This window comes from Coregonus clupeaformis, chromosome 24 (assembly GCF_020615455.1).
Source record: "Coregonus clupeaformis isolate EN_2021a chromosome 24, ASM2061545v1, whole genome shotgun sequence".
Taxonomy (NCBI): Eukaryota; Metazoa; Chordata; class Actinopteri; order Salmoniformes; family Salmonidae; genus Coregonus; species Coregonus clupeaformis.
Window position 1 is genome coordinate 2,407,040 of NC_059215.1, and position 19,025 is coordinate 2,426,064.

Sequence of the window (19,025 nt, forward strand, 5' to 3'; positions counted from 1 at the left end):
CTCCTGATTCTGCCTCCTCAACCCTCCTCTCCTCCCTTTCTGCATCCTTTGACTCGGTCCTCCCCTCCAGCTCCGTGGCTTGATGACTCATTGCGAGCTCACAGAACAGAGCTCCGGGCAGCTGAGCGGAAATGGAAGAAAACTAGACTCCCTGCAGAACTGGCATCTTTTCACTCCCTCCTCTCTACATTTTCTTCATCTGTTTCTGCTGCTAAGGCCACTTTCTACCACTCTAAATTCCAAGCATCCGCCTCTAACCCTAGGAAGCTCTTTGCCACATTCTCCTCCCTGCTGAATCCCCCCCCCCCCTCCTCCCTCTCTGTGGATGACTTCGTCAACCATTTTGAAAAGAAGGTTGACGACATCCGATCCTCGTTTGTTAAGTCAAATGACACTGCTGGTCCTGCTCACACTGCCCTATCCTATGCTTTGACTTCTTTCTCCCCTCTCTCTCCAGATAAAATCTTGCGACTTGTGACGGCAGGCCGCCCAACAACCTGCCCGCTTGACCCTATCCCCTCCTCTCTTCTCCAGACCATCTCCGGTGACCTTCTCCCTTACCTCACCTCGCTGATCAACTCATCCTTGACCGCTGGCTATGTCCCTTCCGTCTTCAAGAGAGCGAGAGTTGCACCCCTTCTCAAAAAACCAACACTCGATCCCTCTGATGTCAACAACTACAGACCAGTATCCCTTCTTTCTTTTCTCTCCAAAACTATTGAGCGTGCCGTCTTTAGCCAACTCTCTTGCTATCTCTCTCAGAATGACCTTCTTGATCCAAACCAGTCAGGTTTCAAGACTGGTCATTCAACTGAGACTGCTCTTCTCTGTGTCACAGAGGCTCTCCGCACTGCTAAAGCTAACTCTCTCTCCTCTGCTCTTGTCCTTCTAGACCTGTCTGCTGCCTTTGATACTGTGAACCATCAGATCCTCCTCTCCACCCTCTCCGAGCTGGGCATCTCCGGCGCGGCTCACTCTTGGATTGCGTCCTACCTGACCGGTTGCTCCTACCAAGTGGCGTGGTGAGAAGCTGTCTCCGCACCACGTGCTCTCACCACTGGTGTCCCCCAGGGCTCAGTTCTAGGCCCTCTCCTATTCTCGCTATATGGCTCTGTCATATCCTCACATGGCCTCTCCTATCATTGCTACGCTGACGACACACAACTAATCTTCTCCTTTCCCCCTTCTGATAACCAGGTGGCGAATCACATCTCTGCATGTCTGGCAGACATATCAGTATGGATGACGGATCACCACCTCAAGCTGAACCTCTGCAAGACGGAGCTTTTCTTCCTCCCGCGGAAGGACTGCCCGTTCCATGATCTCGCCATCACGGTTGACAACTCTGTTGTGTCCTCCTCCCAGAGTGCGAAGAGCCTTGGCGTGACCCTGGACAACACCCTGTCGTTCTCCGCTAACATCAAGGCGGTGACCCGATCCTGTAGGTTCATGCTCTACAACATTCGGAGAGTACGACCCTGCCTTACACAGGAAGTGGCACAGGTCCTAATCCAGGCACTTGTCATCTCCCGTCTGGATTACTGCAACTCGCTGTTGGCTGGGCTCCCTGCCTGTGCCATTAAACCCCTACAACTCATCCAGAATGCCGCAGCCCGTCTGGTGTTCAACCTTCCCAAGTCACCCCGCTCCTCCGCACACTCCACTGGCTTCCAGTTGAAGCTCGCATCTGCTACAAGACCATGGTGCTTGCCTACGGAGCTGTGAGGGGAACGGCACCTCCGTACCTTCAGGCTCTGATCAGTCCCTACACCCAAACGAGGGCACTGCGTTCATCCACCTCTGGCCTGCTGGCTCCCCTATCTCTGCGGAAGCATAGTTCCCGCTCAGCCCAGTCAAAACTGTTCGCTGCTCTGGCACCCCAATGGTGGAACAAGCTCCCTCACGACGCCAGGACAGCGGAGTCACTCACCACCTTCCGGAGACATTTGAAACCCCACCTCTTTAAGGAATACCTGGGATAGGATAAAGTAATCCTTCTACCCCCCTTTACTCCAACCCCCCAAAAAAAAATAAAAAAAAACCATTGTAAAGTGGTTATCCCACTGGCTATAAGGTGAATGCACCTATTTGTAAGTCGCTCTGGATAAGAGCGTCTGCTAAATGACGTAAATGTAAATGTAAATGTAGTCTCAAGAAGGCTTCTTTAATCATCACAACAGTTTTCAGCTGTGCTAACATAATTGCAAAAGGGTTTTCTAATGATCAATAAGCCTTTTAAAATGATTAGCAAACACAACGTGCCATTGGAACACAGGACTGATGGTTGCTGATAATGGGCCTCTGTATGCCTACGTAGATATTCCATTAAAAGTCAGCCGTTTCCAGCTACAATAGGCATTTACACCATTAACAATGTCTACACTGTATTTCTGATCTATTTTATTTTATTTTAATGGACAAAAAAAATTGCTTTTCTTTCGAAAACAAGGACATTTCTAAGTGACCCCAAACTTTTTAATGGTAGTGTGTGTGTGTGTGTGTGTGTGTGTGTGTGTGTGTGTGTGTGTGTGCGGACCATCAACCCCCTGTCGGGGCAGACATGCTGCCTAAACCAATGAGGGGCGATAAACAGTTTGATAACCACCACTGATGCCACCCGCTCCCTGGGCACGAAGGTTAGCACCAACTGGCACAGGCACGCCATCAATAACAGTCTGGGCACTTGAACAGATAAGAGGGACAGTCCTGCCAAGGAGTTATGAGGGTGTTGTGGCTGTTTGGTTGACCTCCATCTAGAGTGTGACCAGAACATAGTGGTGCTCCACTCAGTACAGCAATGATGAATGGTGCTACTGTAGAGCAGAGACTGAGAGGCTGTTTGGTAGGGAGAACATTGGAATGGTGATATTGGATCAAAAACACACTCTTACACACACTGCTTGGCGTGGCACAGCAGTATAGCTTAAACAGGTCAGTCTGTCAGCTAGGGCCAATGGCCCACAGTGTGGACCAACAACAGTGCTGATCATGATGTCCTCTCCCTTCCTCCCTCCCTCCATTCATCCCTCCGTCATCCCCTCCCTCCCTCCTTCAGCCCTCCTTCCCTCTATTCCTTCCTCACTCTATCCACCCCTCCCTCTCCCTCCCTCTTTTTCTCTCCATCCATTCCCTCTCTCTCCCTCCCTCCATCACTCCCTCCCTCCTTCTCCCCTCTAGCTTCTCCTTCTCCGCTCAGAGCTTCTGACTCATGATGCGGGTGGTGGGTGACTGCTGGTCGCCGAGACCCTTAAAGAGAGAGTTATTTATTGATGTTTTAGCTTTTTTTCAACTTCTTCGTTGTTGTTTTATCCAAACCGTTTTTATGTTCCTTCGCTGGTTATTTAGCAACAACCAGAATCTCCTGGCTAGCGTTTTTGAAGCATGAAGCCATGCTAGTGAAAATTAATTGATCCAGTTAGCAGTACATCTTTGCGGTAGGCCAAGCTATTTCCCAAGGCTTTTTTGATCAGTTTCCACTGGCATCGCTACACTCTGGATGTTGTTAAATAACCAGCAAACAAGCTTAAAAAATGGTTTGGATGAAATGACGACACCCTCAGTATGCCGAAAATAAGATAGAACTTCAAAAGAGTGAACTGTCCCTTTAACCCACTGTAGTCCACCCCAGCCCACCCCAGCCGAGCCAATCCAAGCCAAGCTAAGCCTGATCACAGAGGGCGGTCCAGTGCAGTCAAGTGCAGCAGGCCAGCTAAAGTTCGCTAATGGCAATGGGCCCCTAGCAAGAGTCGAACTCCCTCAGGCATTGGGCTCTACTGTTCCAACACTGAGAAAGTCCACAGGTGTGAGACTGAGAGAGAGGATTGAGATACAATCCCATTGCCTGAACCTGGCACTTGACAGTGCCGATGAGACTGCACCACAGTTAGCAGGTACTGTAAGGTATTTTAAGTGTGTGTGTATGTGTGTGTGTGTGTGTGTGAACCTCTCCATGCCCTAGCTAACCCTGCACCTCTGCAGTTGGTCCTTAAGAATCCTAAAGCCATATAAAGTGAGCCCAGAAGGACAGTCATGGCATTGGAAAAGGTCTCAGGTCTGATCCTGATTGACTCAGGCTCAGCTCTGTCAAATCCTCCCTGGGTGCTATCCTCCAAGCCTTAGAGGAGAGACAGGAGAGAACCTTAGGAGAGAGGGGAGAGGCCTTTATTACCCCAGGCATGGTGTACCATGGGAGGGGGCTGTTGCTCTTCAGTGGATGGGGGAGAAGGCAGGACATTAGTGAAGATGAGAGAGGACTTATTAACCCCCAGGTAGGGTGTTACCTTCGGGGGGCTGTCGGAGCCCGGGTACTCCCTCTGGTCAAGCTTGTTCCAGCGCTGCATCAGCTTGATGACCATGGGGTTGCTGAAGTCCACTAGCTGAAAGCCCGACACGTTGGCCCCTCCGTGCATGAAGCGCTCCAGGTTGATGTCCTTAAACCCCTTGGGGGGGGGGGGGCCGAGATGGAGCGTTAGGGATGGATGGAGGCAGAGGGCAGGAAAGAAGAGAGAGAGAGAGAGAGAGAATTACATTTATAGATAGAGGTAAGGAGAGTGATGGAGGTAGGCAAAAGGTAAATAGAAAGAGGGATAGAAATAAAGCAAGGTATGGGGAGAGAGAGAGAGGGAGTGGGAGAGAGGCAAAGAGAGAGAGAAAGAGAGAGAAACAGAGACAGGACACTGTATGTGATACCACAACATAAAAGGACACCAAACAGTGCTCAGAATTCTCCCCTAGCCTTTTCTAAGATCACCGGTTGGGTCTGAATTGTGTCGACTCCCTGCTTCAATAGCAGAGGGCTGGTAAGAAGGATTGTGCCAACAGTAATCTCTCCCAGCCAAGTGCTCTGATGCCTCCAATGCTGTGTCACACACACGCAAACGCACACACACTCACACCCACACACACTTACGCATGCACACACTCACCCACTCACGCAAGTATGCACATACGGTAGATGCACACACACACGTAAACACACACACGCTGAGCTGTCTTTCTCTGGACATCATTAATACACTGTCACTGTGGAAATGGGCTGAATACTAATTACATAGATGAGAAGAGAGAGAGGAGAGAGATAGAGATATAGAGAGAGAGAGAGAGAGAGAGAGAGAGAGAGAGAGAGAGAGAGAGAGAGAGAGAGAGAGAGAGAGAGAGAGAGAGAGAGAGAGAGAGAGAGAGAGAGAGAGAGAGAGAAAGGGTGTAGTCAAGACATGCCAGGATTTTTCCCTCACCAAATTAGCCATGATGTAATGGTAGCCTTTGACATGTTTTCCGACGCTGACAATCTGCGAGAGAAGGGAGGGAGAAACGTTAAGTCAACCCGACTGGAAAGGGACAAACGTTCGACAAACGTTAAGTGAAGCCGACTGAATTAGCATTAGCATGCTTAATTGGCTGTCAGTTGAATGACAACCCAGTGTGAGCGGCTTGTCACCGAGTGAACATTGTCTTTCATGGGGAGAAATCAGACGTGCAGACTGTCTAAACAAATGAGCAGGCATCCGGATGAGTGCCACACAAGGAAATAGATAGACAGACACTCTCTGAGGCGAGGCAAGACATGACAATTCTCCCGGCACGGAGAGAGAGACAGAGAATGTTTATTGAATCATTGTCATCATCATCATTGAACACAAGCAGATTTCAAGTAGCTAAACAGACTTTGAACTCAAGACAGCTGCTGCTTATGTCACCATGTAGTATGACTTTGCTTATAGATGATTTGTGAGGTGCAGTGTCTATGTACTGATTATTAAGACTTTATGAATGCTCCGTAAAGCATTCATTGTTGTTTGTTTTAGCATAATGCGTTTGAATGCACCGCTTACAAATACAATCCACTAGCATTGCTCCAATTCTCCAAAAATGTGAGCTCGATTTTTCTGGACTTTGCTAAATAACCAGGTAACAAAATTTAAAACGGTTTGGAGGAAACAATAACACTGGAGGGTTAGGGAAAACAAATGATAATAATGACCCTTTAAAATGGGACCCATGCAGAGGAAAAAAAAGAAGAAAGATTTGAGCTGCTGATTTAGATGTTGTGTGTACTGATGCCTACTGAGATATGATGGGTACTGTTGGTGGTGTGCCCGGGGATCACAAACACACACACACTCACATACACACCAAGTCGTTAGCACAGTGACAGATGCCGGAGCAGAGATTTGCTGAATAATTGAAACGTGAGATAGAGACACTGGTTGCCTGGGGGGCGGTGGATGAGTACATTATGAAACAGAGAAGGGGGTTATTCCGTTAATTCAACTCCGACTACATATAGGCAACTGAGTGGCGCATAGCCACGGGAAGAATTTTGCGGGTATGGGTGCTGCGTTTTGCCCGCGCTGCAGACGGCTATATTGGTCCGCTAATGCAGGACTATTAAAGGCAGAGTGCACTTCTTTTGTGAAAAAATATTTTGTTCATTTAAAAAATATATACACTGTATATATATTTTTTATTCTGATTTTTCATGGGGTGCTGCACCACCCTCAGCATCACTACTTCCCGTGGCTATGGATTGGAGCCAGAAGATATCCAAACATCTAGAATTTGACCTATTACCACTGACTGGAATGAACTATACCTAAACCTGAGTATTTTGGGGTCTGTATAGTGAAATATGACCTAATTGTGTTTGGTACAATCTGGGCCATCTCGGTTTATACAAAATAATAATAATTCATAATGTTTTAGCAAATTTATTCAACTTAATTCAAATAAGCACTCTAGAATTGTAAAATCCACTGCAGCTCTCAAATTAAAATGAAAAAAAAATGTTTCCTCTAGTTATTTGCTTTACCAAATGGTGCTGTCACCTGTTTTAGATTGCACAGATTGATTACATGATTGATTGCATAATTGTGACTAGTTTCAGGAAACTAGACGTATGTTGCGCGTCACTAATTCACAGGAGAGGCATGTAAACATTAATTTTTTATCCCAAAACATTTCTGGGGCAGAAATGCCTTCTGGAACATGTGAACTTCATGTGCCTTAATAACAAATGTATATGCCATCTGTATATACAAATAGAATTGTTACATTTCGAGCCTAGTTGGTTTAGCCCCGAAAAAAGACAGGAACCTTCCCGCTAGCCATGATTGGCTGAGATAATGGATGGGCTGGACATGCCAAGAGATGAGTTCGGATTGGTCTGCCATGTAGCACGCTTCTGTCTATAACATGAGTTGCTCAGTGTGTGCAGGTAATCCTTTCTAACGCTGCTTTTTTTAAAGATGCTCTCCACTTTCTGGAGGACCGAGTTTTGAAATCAGTGGAATGTCCGGTGGAAGCAGGGTATGATAGCTAAGGAGATGGAAAAGTTCTGGCGTTTGATTGCAAATATGCGGAGGGAGTCGAAAAGAGAACACGCCAGAAGGCTGTTGTATAAAACACCTGTCTCCGGATTACATCTTCAAACTAAGGGCAACCATGGCATCTGTGACAGAGAGGGAGAAGCGTTCATCCATGTATTCGTGTAAGAGAGTCTAGCTAGCTACATTTTCAGATATTATACATTTATAATTTTGTCAGAAAGTCATTTTCATTGCAAGTTCAAGCGTACTGTTAGCTAGCTAACTAACGTTAGCTGGCTGGCTCGCTAGCTAACGTTATGTGTATGATCTGTCTAGTATTATTATTTGTATCTCAGAGCCATTTGCATTCCTAGTTATAGCCTAATGTTAGCTAGCATTGAACCTAGTTGGTTAGTTTTAGCTACCAGCAGATTCATGCAGGATAGTAACGTTATGTGTTGGGATTATGGTTAATTGTTTAGTTAGCTAGCTAGCTACATGTCTAAACAAAAGACTCCACTATGCAAGTGTTTACACCTTCTGTATCCTGTGCATGTGACAAATAAACTTAGATTTTATTTGATATAGTGTGTGTTTACCAGAGTTGGTAATGTGAAGAACAACATGACCTGCACCAAAGTCAAATTAGGATATAATGTTAGGCCAATGAGACAGTGTACAAGTTCAAAAATTATCCGGTAGAATGCCCTGCTTTTATTTCGTTTCACTCACAACCGTAAGCTATTTTCTGTAATTAGCTCACCATTAACTTGTAAATAATGATCTTGTTGTGACATTATTTTCCTGTAATAATGAATACATATGAGCTAAAGTTAAGACGTTGTCAGCTATATGATATGGTCATTATTTGAACTACATTAGCTAGCTAGCTAACAAGCTAGAAACTAACCAAAACATTGTTTAGAAAGTTGCTTTTAGTTGCCTGGTTTGCTAGATTTACATAATCAATTCATTTTTAAACGGATGGGTTTATTGGTGTTAAAATACACCAGTTATGCTATTTTGTACCACCAGGCTGCTGATGTCATGCAGCCTGTCGCTTTTGTGTTTATACTTTTTCATAACGATAACAAAAATGTTGATGTCAGACAACAATAGAATGTTCGACAACTGTCTACTGACATGTCGATAGACGTAGTATAAACCAGCCTTTAGTCTTGAAATCTTTGGTTGTTTAGTACACTCCCGTAACCACTCTGTTTAGCACATGGCATCACATGTGAATCCTTAAAGAGATGGGTGGGGCTAAGGCTGAAGAGGGTGTGAACGATGCTGAATGGGTGTAGACAAAGAAGAGTTCTCCAGCAGGTGTACCAAAACATTCAAGAGCCATTTTCTCAAAAGTGGGGTTACAAGTTTATAAACTTTCAAAGCAGAATTATTTTCCCATTGTTCCTCAACTGTAGTGTATGATATACAATTTTCCATCTCTGAGTCTCTACTTTTATCCAATGTAAAAAACACAATTTCAAATGTTGCTACATGAGATCAAATTTAGCCGGTCGGTCACAATTGATTGATTGATTAATTCACCTACTCCAGCCTGTTGGTGAGCCTCTCGAACTTCTCCTGTCTGACTGCCTAACTGCCTAACTGCCTAACTGCCTAACTGCCTAACTGCCTAAGTGCCTAACTGTCTAACTGTCTAACTGCCTAAGTGCCTAACTGCCTAAGTGCCTAACTGCCTGCCTAACTGCCTAACTGCCTAACTGCCTAAGTGCCTAAGTGCCTAAGTGCCTAACTGTCTAACTGTCTAACTGCCTAAGTGCCTAAGTGCCTAACTGCCTAACTGCCTAAGTGCCTAAGTGCCTAAGTGCCTAACTGTCTAACTGTCTAACTGTCTAACTGCCTAAGTGCCTAACTGCCTAACTGTCTAACTGCCTAAGTGCCTAACTGCCTAAGTGCCTAACTGCCTAAGTGCCTAACTGCCTAACTGCCTAAGTGCCTAACTGCCTAACTGCCTTCCTTCCTCTCTGCCTGCCTGCCTTGACTGACTGACTGGCTGACTGATCTCACCTGCTCCAGCATGTTGGTGAGCCTCTCGGCCTCCAGGTCGATAACAAATTTCTTCTCCTGCCGTCGGTCCAGGTCCTCCAGGAGGCGCCGGTAGGCCGCATCGTTGAACTTCTCCACACAGATGGCGCTCACCTGCCAGCTGTTCTGGCCCGCCTTCTCCATGATGGCCTGCAGTATGGCGTAACCTGAGGGACCAACAGCCAATCAGATCACAGCATGTCATTCCAATCATTTATTTACATAGGGACAATTAAAACATTGGCATATTGAATGTATAACAGTCAGATGCATTGCACCATCACATCTGATCTTACACTAATTTACAGTGCCTGTCCCCAAATCAGCAGTAAAGTACATGTACAAAAGGTTATAAGGCATAAAAGGTTATAAACATTTTGGGCCCAATCCTAATCATAACTAAATTCAAATGAAATTGAACCCAACCATGCTTCCATTTGGCTGGGAAATGTTGAGGCACAGAAGGTCTCAAATGGAACCAATGAACCATGTTGCTGATTATTACTGACATCATCAAACTGACGCCACAATCTAAAAACCCTGGCTTTACATAAACAACAAGCACGCGCTCCCACAAGAAACTCTGCATCCAATTAGACCTTTTTCTCTGTGTTGAGTTCAGAGTTCTAACCCTTTGCTACTATGCAGATTCTTAATACTAACTAGTCCAGCAACAAAAACCCCATAATTGAGAAGATGGCATAGTCTCTTTGATCAGCGATTGGTGGAGTGGTAGGAACCATTGGGATTCTAGAGGGGGGACCCTGGGCTGCTGGGGCCAGACGGAGCCTTGTATAAATAGAGGGATGATAGAGAGATGAGAAGAAGTCAGGGGAGCCCCACACGGCGCTTCCTCTGTCCTCTCCAACAGGAACAGATGTCCCCCTTAAACGGCCCTTCCTGGTGGCCATCACAATCTGGCAACCTTTCTCCCTCTGCTCCCAATTAGTAGATTAACCTGTGCTCGAATATCCACGTCTGGCAACCCAACCCCCCTTTCTCACTCTCTATTTTCCTGTGCACCCTATTAGAGTTGTGTCTCTCTGTCTGTCTGTGCCAGGAGGACAAGGACGATGGTCGGTCACACACACCACTGCCTCAGCTTAAAACAATAATAACAAATATTGAATATTAAAACATTCAATCTACCTGCAGTGAAGCCGCTCAACATCTACATCACATTCAGTCATCTAACAGACTCCCATCCAGAGCGACCCACAGGAGCAACCAGGGTCAAGCACCCCACCCAAGGGCACGTCGACAGATCTCACACCAAGTCAAAACGGGGACCCGAACCAGCGACCTATCGGCCACCGGCCCAAGCTACCAACCGCCAGGCCACCAACAATCAAAGATCCCCCCACAGTTCCCTGAAATCTGCCCCTCAACCATCCAAGTTCCCAGAGAGCTGCCCCATCCCCCCCCGAAAAAAATACCTTTCCCTCCATTCCCCAGCCACAAACCCCCCACCCCCCAAGCCACCCCCCATGCACCAACAACCAACAAAATGAACAAAAGAGAAAAAAGAGAACAACAAAGGAAAACAACAACAGAAAACAACAATGCAAAAACAAAAGACATCAAGCTTCTCTTCTCATGTCAGTGATATCACTGCAATTACACAGTGGAGATGAAAGCAAAGCCCATAATAGGCCCTGTCAACAAAGAACCTAAGTGCAACCATTAAGGCTCATACAGTATAGATGAGGCACAGAAACACACACACAAGCACGTGCACGCATGCATACACAAACGCGCACACACACACACACACACAGACACACACACACACACACACACAAACACACAAGCCCTCCCCACACACACACGCTCTCTCTCCTTACTGTGAGGCCTATGGCAGACACATAACAGCCCACTGCAGCAACAGTAATTCCTTTCTATGTAATGATACAAAATCCTACATTGTTCAATTTGCAACCACAGGCCTCAGTCCCCCTATACCAGCCCCACCAACCAGAGACGAGTGCGGAGGCCTGCTTTCCTGCTTGTCCGCCCACCTTTCTACCCGCCTGCCTGCCTTTCTACACACCTTTTTTTCTGCCTTCCCGCCACTGATTACAAGCTGATAAATCTGTAGCCTGGGGCTGTGTGTAGAGCAGCAGCTACCCACAATCAGCATCAGCATCATAGCACTAGCTGCCTGCCTGCCTGCACCACAGAACAGCACAGAGTACAGCCTCCCTTCCCCCATTTCCTTCTCCCGCTCCTCATTGCACACTGCCATTCACTGCCACTAGGAGGCAGTGGTTATATGAAATGAATGACTTTCAATGAGCGCTGGTCTACTGCAGTAAACTAGAGGGAGATGGAGAGTGATGGAGAGGGGACGAATGTAGTCCGGGTGGAGAGAGAGAGCACAATACTTTTCCTGAGAGACCTAACCTTTTAAACTAAGTCATTCATCATGGCCTGGAGACACGGCTGTTTGGAACACATCCGTCTACTGGAGAAAGATAGACAGAGAGAGTGAGACACAGAGAGAGAGAGAGTGTGTGTGTGTATATTGCAACGAGAAGGAGAAGGAGAAGGAGTAGTCTACTCCGAGTAGATAAAAAAAAAAAAAAGCTTATGGCGAGATTCACTACTTCCAAAGCTGAGTGGTAAAAAAAAATATCTCTCCACTGATCTGCAGTTAACTCAGTTAGGACAGTAACAGATTGGAAAAGGTTGCTGAGTAGAGTACTGCTGGTACAGGAGAAGTCTAGAGCAAGATAATCCAAGCCTAACCGGGTCATAGATAGGAAGGTGGATAACACTTATTATTATCCCAATGGGCAGTTCTGGTTGTAAGGTGGTTGTAATGATGTAATTTTAACCAGCTTTGTCCACAGGGATGAAAGTGACGCAGACAATTGGAAGAAAGAAATGCATGAGGAAAATACATTACGCTGAGATGGTGGACGGGGCAACTCTAGTCTACGGGGGTGCAGGATATGTCAGTGGAAGGGGCAACTCAAATCTACGAGGGTGCGGGATATTTTAGTACTCCACGCTGGTTGGTGACACCTTGACAGCTGCAGTGTCAATACAGACATCGATGCATGTGGTGAAACAGTGGCCTTTTCTCACTGTGCAACAACAGCCCCTGTTTAGGCCTTCAGTGGAGCTAGGCAGCTGGTGTTGTGACAGTCACAGCAGAAACAGCAATAGCATGAGTAGTAGTAATTACAGCAGTGACCCCAATAGGAGCTGTCCCTTCAGCACACCCTTTGTAGCAGTAGCTACAGCACTATCACAGAGTTTCTAAATTCAGAGGCCCAACATCACAAGACCTCTGGGAACGCTTGCGAAGCATACTCGGCAGATCAGACCGGGGTTTGAGAAGTCAAAGGGAGAAGTGATTTTTAAAAACATTTCTTGAAATCTAAAGGCAAAACCTACATTCGAGCCAATTTCTTAAGTAGCTGAAACTGTCATTTTTACAACCTTGTGAAAGTGACAAACTGACACGTCTTCATTTTCATCAAAAACAACTTTATATTGAAGGAGTGCCTTTGTAAAATTGACTGTGTCCATAAAATGAATATAGTATGTATAAGCTGGAAGTAGAGGCCTAAACATTGTTGTTCACTAGTTTACTCCAATGTACAGTGAGGGAAAAAATGTATTTGATCCCCTGCTGATTTTGTATGTTTGCCCACTGACAAAGACATGTTCAGTCTATAATTTTAATGGTAGGTTTATTTGAACAGTGAGAGACAGAATAACAACAACAAAAATCCAGAAAAACGCATGTAAAAAATTTTATAAATTGATTTGCATTTTAATGAGGGAAATAAGTATTTGACCCCTCTGCAAAACATGACTTAGTACTTGGTGGCAAAACCCTTGTTGGCAATCACAGAGGTCAGACGTTTCTTGTAGTTGGCCACCATGTTTGCACACATCTCAGGAGGGATTTTGTTCCACTCCTCTTTGCAGATCTAGGCTAGGCCACTCCAGGACCTTAATGTGCTTCTTCTTGAGCCACTCCTTTGTTGCCTTGGCCGTGTGTTTTGGGTCATTGTCATGCTGGAATACCCATCCACGACCCATTTTCAATGCCCTGGCTGAGGGAAGGAGGTTCTCACCCAAGATTTGACGGTACATGGCCCCGTCCATCGTCCCTTTGATGCGGTGAAGATGTCCTGTCTCCTTAGCAGAAAAACACCCCCAAAGCATAATGTTTCCACCTCCATGTTTGACGGTGGGGATGGTGTTCTTGGGGTCATAGGCAGCATTCCTCCTCCTCCAAACACGGCGAGTTGAGTTGATGCCAAAGAGCTCGATTTTGATGTCATCTGACCACAACACTTTCACCCAGTTCTCCACTGAATCATTCAGATGTTCATTGGCAAACTTCAGACGGCCCTGTATATGTGCTTTCTTGAGCAGGGGGACCTTGCGGGTGCTGCAGGATTTCAATCCTTCACAGCGTAGTGTGTTACCATTTGTTTTCTTGGTGACTATGGTCCCAGCTGCCTTGAGATCATTGACAAGATCCTCCCGTGTAGTTCTGGGCTGATTCCTCACCGTTCTCATGATCATTGCAACTCCACAAGGTGAGATCTTGCATGGAGCCCCAGGCCGAGGGAGGTTGACAGTTCTTTTGTGTTTCTTCTATTTGCGAATAATCGCACCAACTGTTGTCACCTTCTCACCAAACTGCTTGGCGATGGTTTTGTAGCCCATTCCAGCCTTGTGTAGGTCTACAATGTTGTCCCTGACATCCTTGGAGAGCTCTTTGGTCTTGGCCATGGTGGAGAGTTTGGAATCTGATTGATTGATTGCTTCTGTGGACAGGTGTCTTTTATACAGGTAACAAGCTGAGATTAGGAGCACTCCCTTTAAGAGTGTGCTCCTAATCTCAGCTCATTACCTGTATAAAAGACACCTGGGAGCCAGAAATCTTTCTGATTGAGAGGGGGTCAAATACTTATTTCCCTCATTAAAATGCAAATCAATTTATAACATTTCTGACATACGTTTTTCTGGATTATTTTGTTGTTATTCTGTCTCTCACTGTTCAAATAAACCTACCATTAAAATTATAGACTGATAATTTCTTTGTTAGTGGGCAAACGTACAAAATCAGCAGGGGATCAAATACTTTTTTCCCTCACTGTATATGTCTATATATGCATTTATATTTACGCCCAAAAAAAAAAAAAAGGAGTGCCTTTGATTTGATGGCTTGCACATGCGCAGACACGACCGTTAGACCAGATGACGTGTTTCTGTGAATGAGCTTAGCTATCTAACGTTGCCATGACATCACCTACAAGCGTGATCAGGATTTCTATTGGAGAAGCAGTTTCTACACATTTTCATAATGTACTATCTTTGGCAGTATCCCCAATATGAGCTGTCCATTCAGCACCCCCACTGAAGCAGTAGTTACAGCAGTATCCCCAATATGAGCTGTCCACTCAAAAACACCACTGAGTAGGCTGCTGTAGTTACAGCTTTAGCTGTATCCCCAAATAGGAGCTGTCCGTTGAGCACGACCTTAGACGGGTTGGTTGTTTAGCAACAAAACCAACGCGTGAGCAAATATGGGGCAAAACAGATGGGGTTGGCTTAGATTGTTGACAACATTTAAACTATATTTAATCTCCAATGCTTATTGAAAACATAAATCCATTTGCACAATGAGCACTTGTTGTCTCTCAAATACATTGGTACAGTTGTTGGTTAGCTAGCTAGCGAATTACAAGACATGGTATCAAAAACAAGATCAAACTAGCTGAAATGAGCGACCTACGATTGCCCCAAGGCAGTTTCTTTTCATTGTTGCTAGCTACACTGCTCGTCGAATATCTCATTCCAAAATCATGGGTATTAATATGGAATTGGTCCCTCCTTTGCTGCTATAACAACCTCCACTCTTCTGGGAAGGCTATCCACTAGATGTTGGAACGTTGCTGCGGGGACGTGCTTCCATTCAGCCACAAGAGCATTAGTGAGGTCGGGCACTGATGTTGGTCGATTAGGCCTGCCACGCAGTCAGCGTTCGATGGGGTTGAGGTCAGGGCTCTGTGCAGGCCAGTCAAGTTCTTCCACAGCGATCTCGACAAACCATTTCTGTATGGACCTCGCTTTGTGCACGGGGGCATTGTCATGCTGAAACAGGAAAGGGCCTTCCCCAAACTGTTGCCACAAAGTTGTAAGCATAGAATCGTCTAGAATGTCATTGTATTGTGTCGCGTTAAGAATTATCTTAACTGGAACTAAGTGGCCTAGCCCAAACCGTGAAAAACAGCCCCAGACCATCATTCCTACTCCACCAAACTTTACAGTTGGCACTATCTATTGGGGCAGGTAGCATTCTCCTAGCATCCGCCAAACCCAGATTAGTCCGTCGGACTGCCAGATGGTGAAGCGTGATTCATCACTCCATAGAATGCATTTCAACTGCTCCATAGTCCAATGGCGGCGAGCTTTACACCACTCGAGCCGACGCTTGGCATTGCGCATGGTGATCTTAGGCTTGTGTGCGCCTGCTCGGCCATGGAAACCCATTTCATGAAGCTCCCGACTAACAGAAGCAGTGTGGAACTCGGTAGTGAGTATTGCAACTGAGGACAGACAATTTGTATACGCGCTACGCGCTTCAGCACTCGGCAGTCCCGTTCTGTGAGCTTATGTGGCCAACCACTTTGCGGCTGAGCCATTGTTGCTCCTAGACGTTTCCACTTCACAATAACAGCGCTTACAGTTGACCGGGGCAGCTCTAGCAGGGCAGACATTTTATGAACTGACTTGTTGGAAAGGTGGCATCCTATGACGGCGCCACGTTGAACGTCACTGAGCTCTTCAGTATGGGCCATTATACTGCCTAAGTTTTCCTATGGAGATTGCATGGCTGTGTGCTCGATTTTATACATCTGTCAGCAATGGGTGTGGCTGAAATAGCCGAATCCACTAATTTGAAAGGGTGTCCACATACTTTGGCCATATAGTGTATCTGTCCATCCAGAATCAAAACAACACACAACGTTCTGCCCCATTGAAGAGCGAAGCATTGTTTTCGTGACACTGCCAGCTAACCCGTCTGTTGAGCAGGCTGCTGTCAGTATCAGCACCTGTGACAGCTTCACACCATGCAGAGCACATACAGATGATATTGTGCTGCAATCAGGGCCCGTATTCATAAAGTGTTTCAGAATAGGACTGCTGATCTAGGACCAGTTTTGCCTTTTACGATCATAATGAATAAGATTATATGGACAGGGATGACCTGATTCTACATCAGTACTCTAACTCTGGGACACTTGGGCCCTGACCAACCGCCGGAAAAGACTTGGCCATCGTTTATGCCTGCTGGTTCGGTGATGTGTTTGGAGTGTGTCTTGAGTGGTTTTGGAGTGACCTGGCTGCACTTGATCATTTAATCATGTTTCAAAACATGACTAAAAGTAATCATGTTGATCTCATGGAGTGTCAGCCCTTGCAGCCATAGCTTCAGTATTCATTTGAGAGTGGTAAAAAATGTCCATCCCCATCCCTAAGCTTTATAGCAAACCACGTGACGGGGCTGCTGTTTGGATGAATAATGATTTAAGGGGCTTTAACGTAGTCAGCATGTCCTTGGCATGACTATTGCCACAGATTCAGGGACAAAACTGATCCTAGATCACGCTTAATAGGTACATACTGTATGCTTTGGGAGTATGTATTGACTGTTTGAACTGAAGATGTTATTAAGGGCTATTTCTGTCATGTTCAACTGATATGAGGTATGCGGTATAGTGTACCTACCTTCCTTCTGGGTTGAAACACATCTGAGAACAGGGTGAACCATTATTGATAGTTGTAAGACAAGGAGAGAGAGAGAGGGATAAGGAGGGAGAGAGTGAGAGAGAGAGAGAGAGAGAGAGAGAGAGAGAGAGAGAGAGAGAGAGAGAGAGAGAGAGAGAGAGAGAGAGAGAGAGAGAGAGAGCGAGAGAGAGAGAGAGAGAGAGAGAAAGAAAGAAAGAAAGAAAGAAAGAAAGAAAGAAAGAAAGAAAGAAAGAAAGAAAGAAAGAAAGAAAGAAAGAAAGAAAGAAAGAAAGAAAGAAAGAAAGCAGGAAAGAGAGGGGAGAGGGGGAGGAAAAGGGAGAGAGAGAGATTGAAAGAGTGAGAAAAAAAGGGATGGAGAGAGAGAGAGCTCTAGACCAAGAGAGAAGGATGCGGTAGGTTTCTGGGTTCTGGCGTTGCTCATTAGTGGAATAGGAACCTCAGTACCTATGCCCAGTCCTCTGAGATAACGAGACCCAGAGGAAGAGAGAGAGAGAGAGAGAGAGAGAGAGAGAGAGAGAGAGAGAGAGAGAGAGACAGAGAGAGAGAGAGAGAGAGAGAGAGAGAGAGAGAGAGAGAGAGAGAGAGAGAGAGAGGGGGGGGGGAAGAGAAAGAAAGAAAGAAAGAAAGAAAGAAAGAAAGAAAGAAAGAAAGAAAGAAAGAAAGAAAGAAAGAAAGAAAGAAAGAAAGAAAGAAAGAAAGAAAGAAAGAAAGAAAGAAAGAAAGAAAGAAAGAAAGAAAGAGTGGAGAGTGGGAGAAAAGGGAGAGAGAGATCGTGAAAGACAGCGAGAAAGAAAGCGATGGAGAGAGAGACAGAGAGAGAGAGAGAGAGAGCGCTCTAGACCAATAGAGAAGGATGCAGTGTTTCTTGGTTCTGGCATTGCTTATTAGTGGAACAGGAACCTCAGTACCTCTACCCAGAGAAGGAGAGAGAGTGAGAGTGAGAGAGAGAGGTCGTGAGCTCATGGGCTCCTGAGTTTTTCTGCAAAAATTAGAGTTGGATAAATGTAGACAAACTTGCAAAAAAAAATGACAAGGACTTATACAGGATACTAACCTCAACATCAAAACCTTTAATCCCAATCAAAATTCCATACCTAAAACCTTGATTTTGGACAAAATTACCTGAATGGACAAAATAAACACAGAAGAACCTGGAAATACCATCCAACACAAAACTGAGTGAGTAATGTTCAGCCTGAACCTACTTCTGAAGCCAAAAAGTAAAAGACAATGATGTTGTATGAAGCTTAATAAATAAGGCTACTAAGCTACCAAGCTGCTAGGACAGAACTGACCTGGCTGCAACTTCAATTAGCACTGAAGTGTGAAGTGAGAGGTGTGAAAACTCTTAAGTCTAACAATGGCAGGAGAGTTTCATCCTGCGTGAGTCTGATCACACCTCTTCAAACTGTCCTGCAGATGAGGATAGTCACCCCCCCCAGCACTGAACACACCCAGGTCCCACAACTGCACTGCTCCTCCATTACATTTTACATTTTTAGTCATTTAGCAGACGCTCTTATCCAGAGCGACTTACAGTTAGTGAATACATATTTTTTTTATACTGGCCCCTCGTGCGAATCGAACCCACAACCCTGGCGTTGCAAACGCCATGCTCTATCAACTGAGCTACATCCCTGCCGGCCATTCCCTCCCCTACCCTGGACGACGCTCTCCATCATTGAGAGGGATATATTCACAGAGCTGGAGAGAGACATGGTGGAGCTCAGATAGCTAGTCCACACAATCCAGACAGAACAAACCCACAAAACAGACCAGTACAACAACACCCCCCCAACAAGACCCGGAGGGCTGTAGGTAGAGATCGAAGTCTGTCTGAGAGAGCTGGCTGCTCTACGGACGGAGGTGAGAGAACTTAAAGAG

General features: G+C 45.7%; 1 protein-coding gene across 3 annotated transcripts in view; it reads right to left on the minus strand.

Moving 5' to 3' along the window:
• The window catches only part of LOC121537606 (glutamate receptor 4), a 232,430-nt gene that overhangs the window by 88,737 nt on the left and 124,668 nt on the right, over positions 1-19,025 (minus strand). For all 3 annotated transcript variants that reach the window (XM_045206975.1, XM_045206973.1, XM_045206974.1), the window contains exons 4-6: positions 9,342-9,526; positions 5,235-5,288; positions 4,281-4,439 (exon numbers count right to left, since the gene is read on the minus strand). In XM_045206975.1, coding sequence (XP_045062910.1) covers positions 4,281-4,439; positions 5,235-5,288; positions 9,342-9,526 — 398 coding nt within the window. The remainder of the gene's footprint in view (positions 1-4,280; positions 4,440-5,234; positions 5,289-9,341; positions 9,527-19,025) is intronic.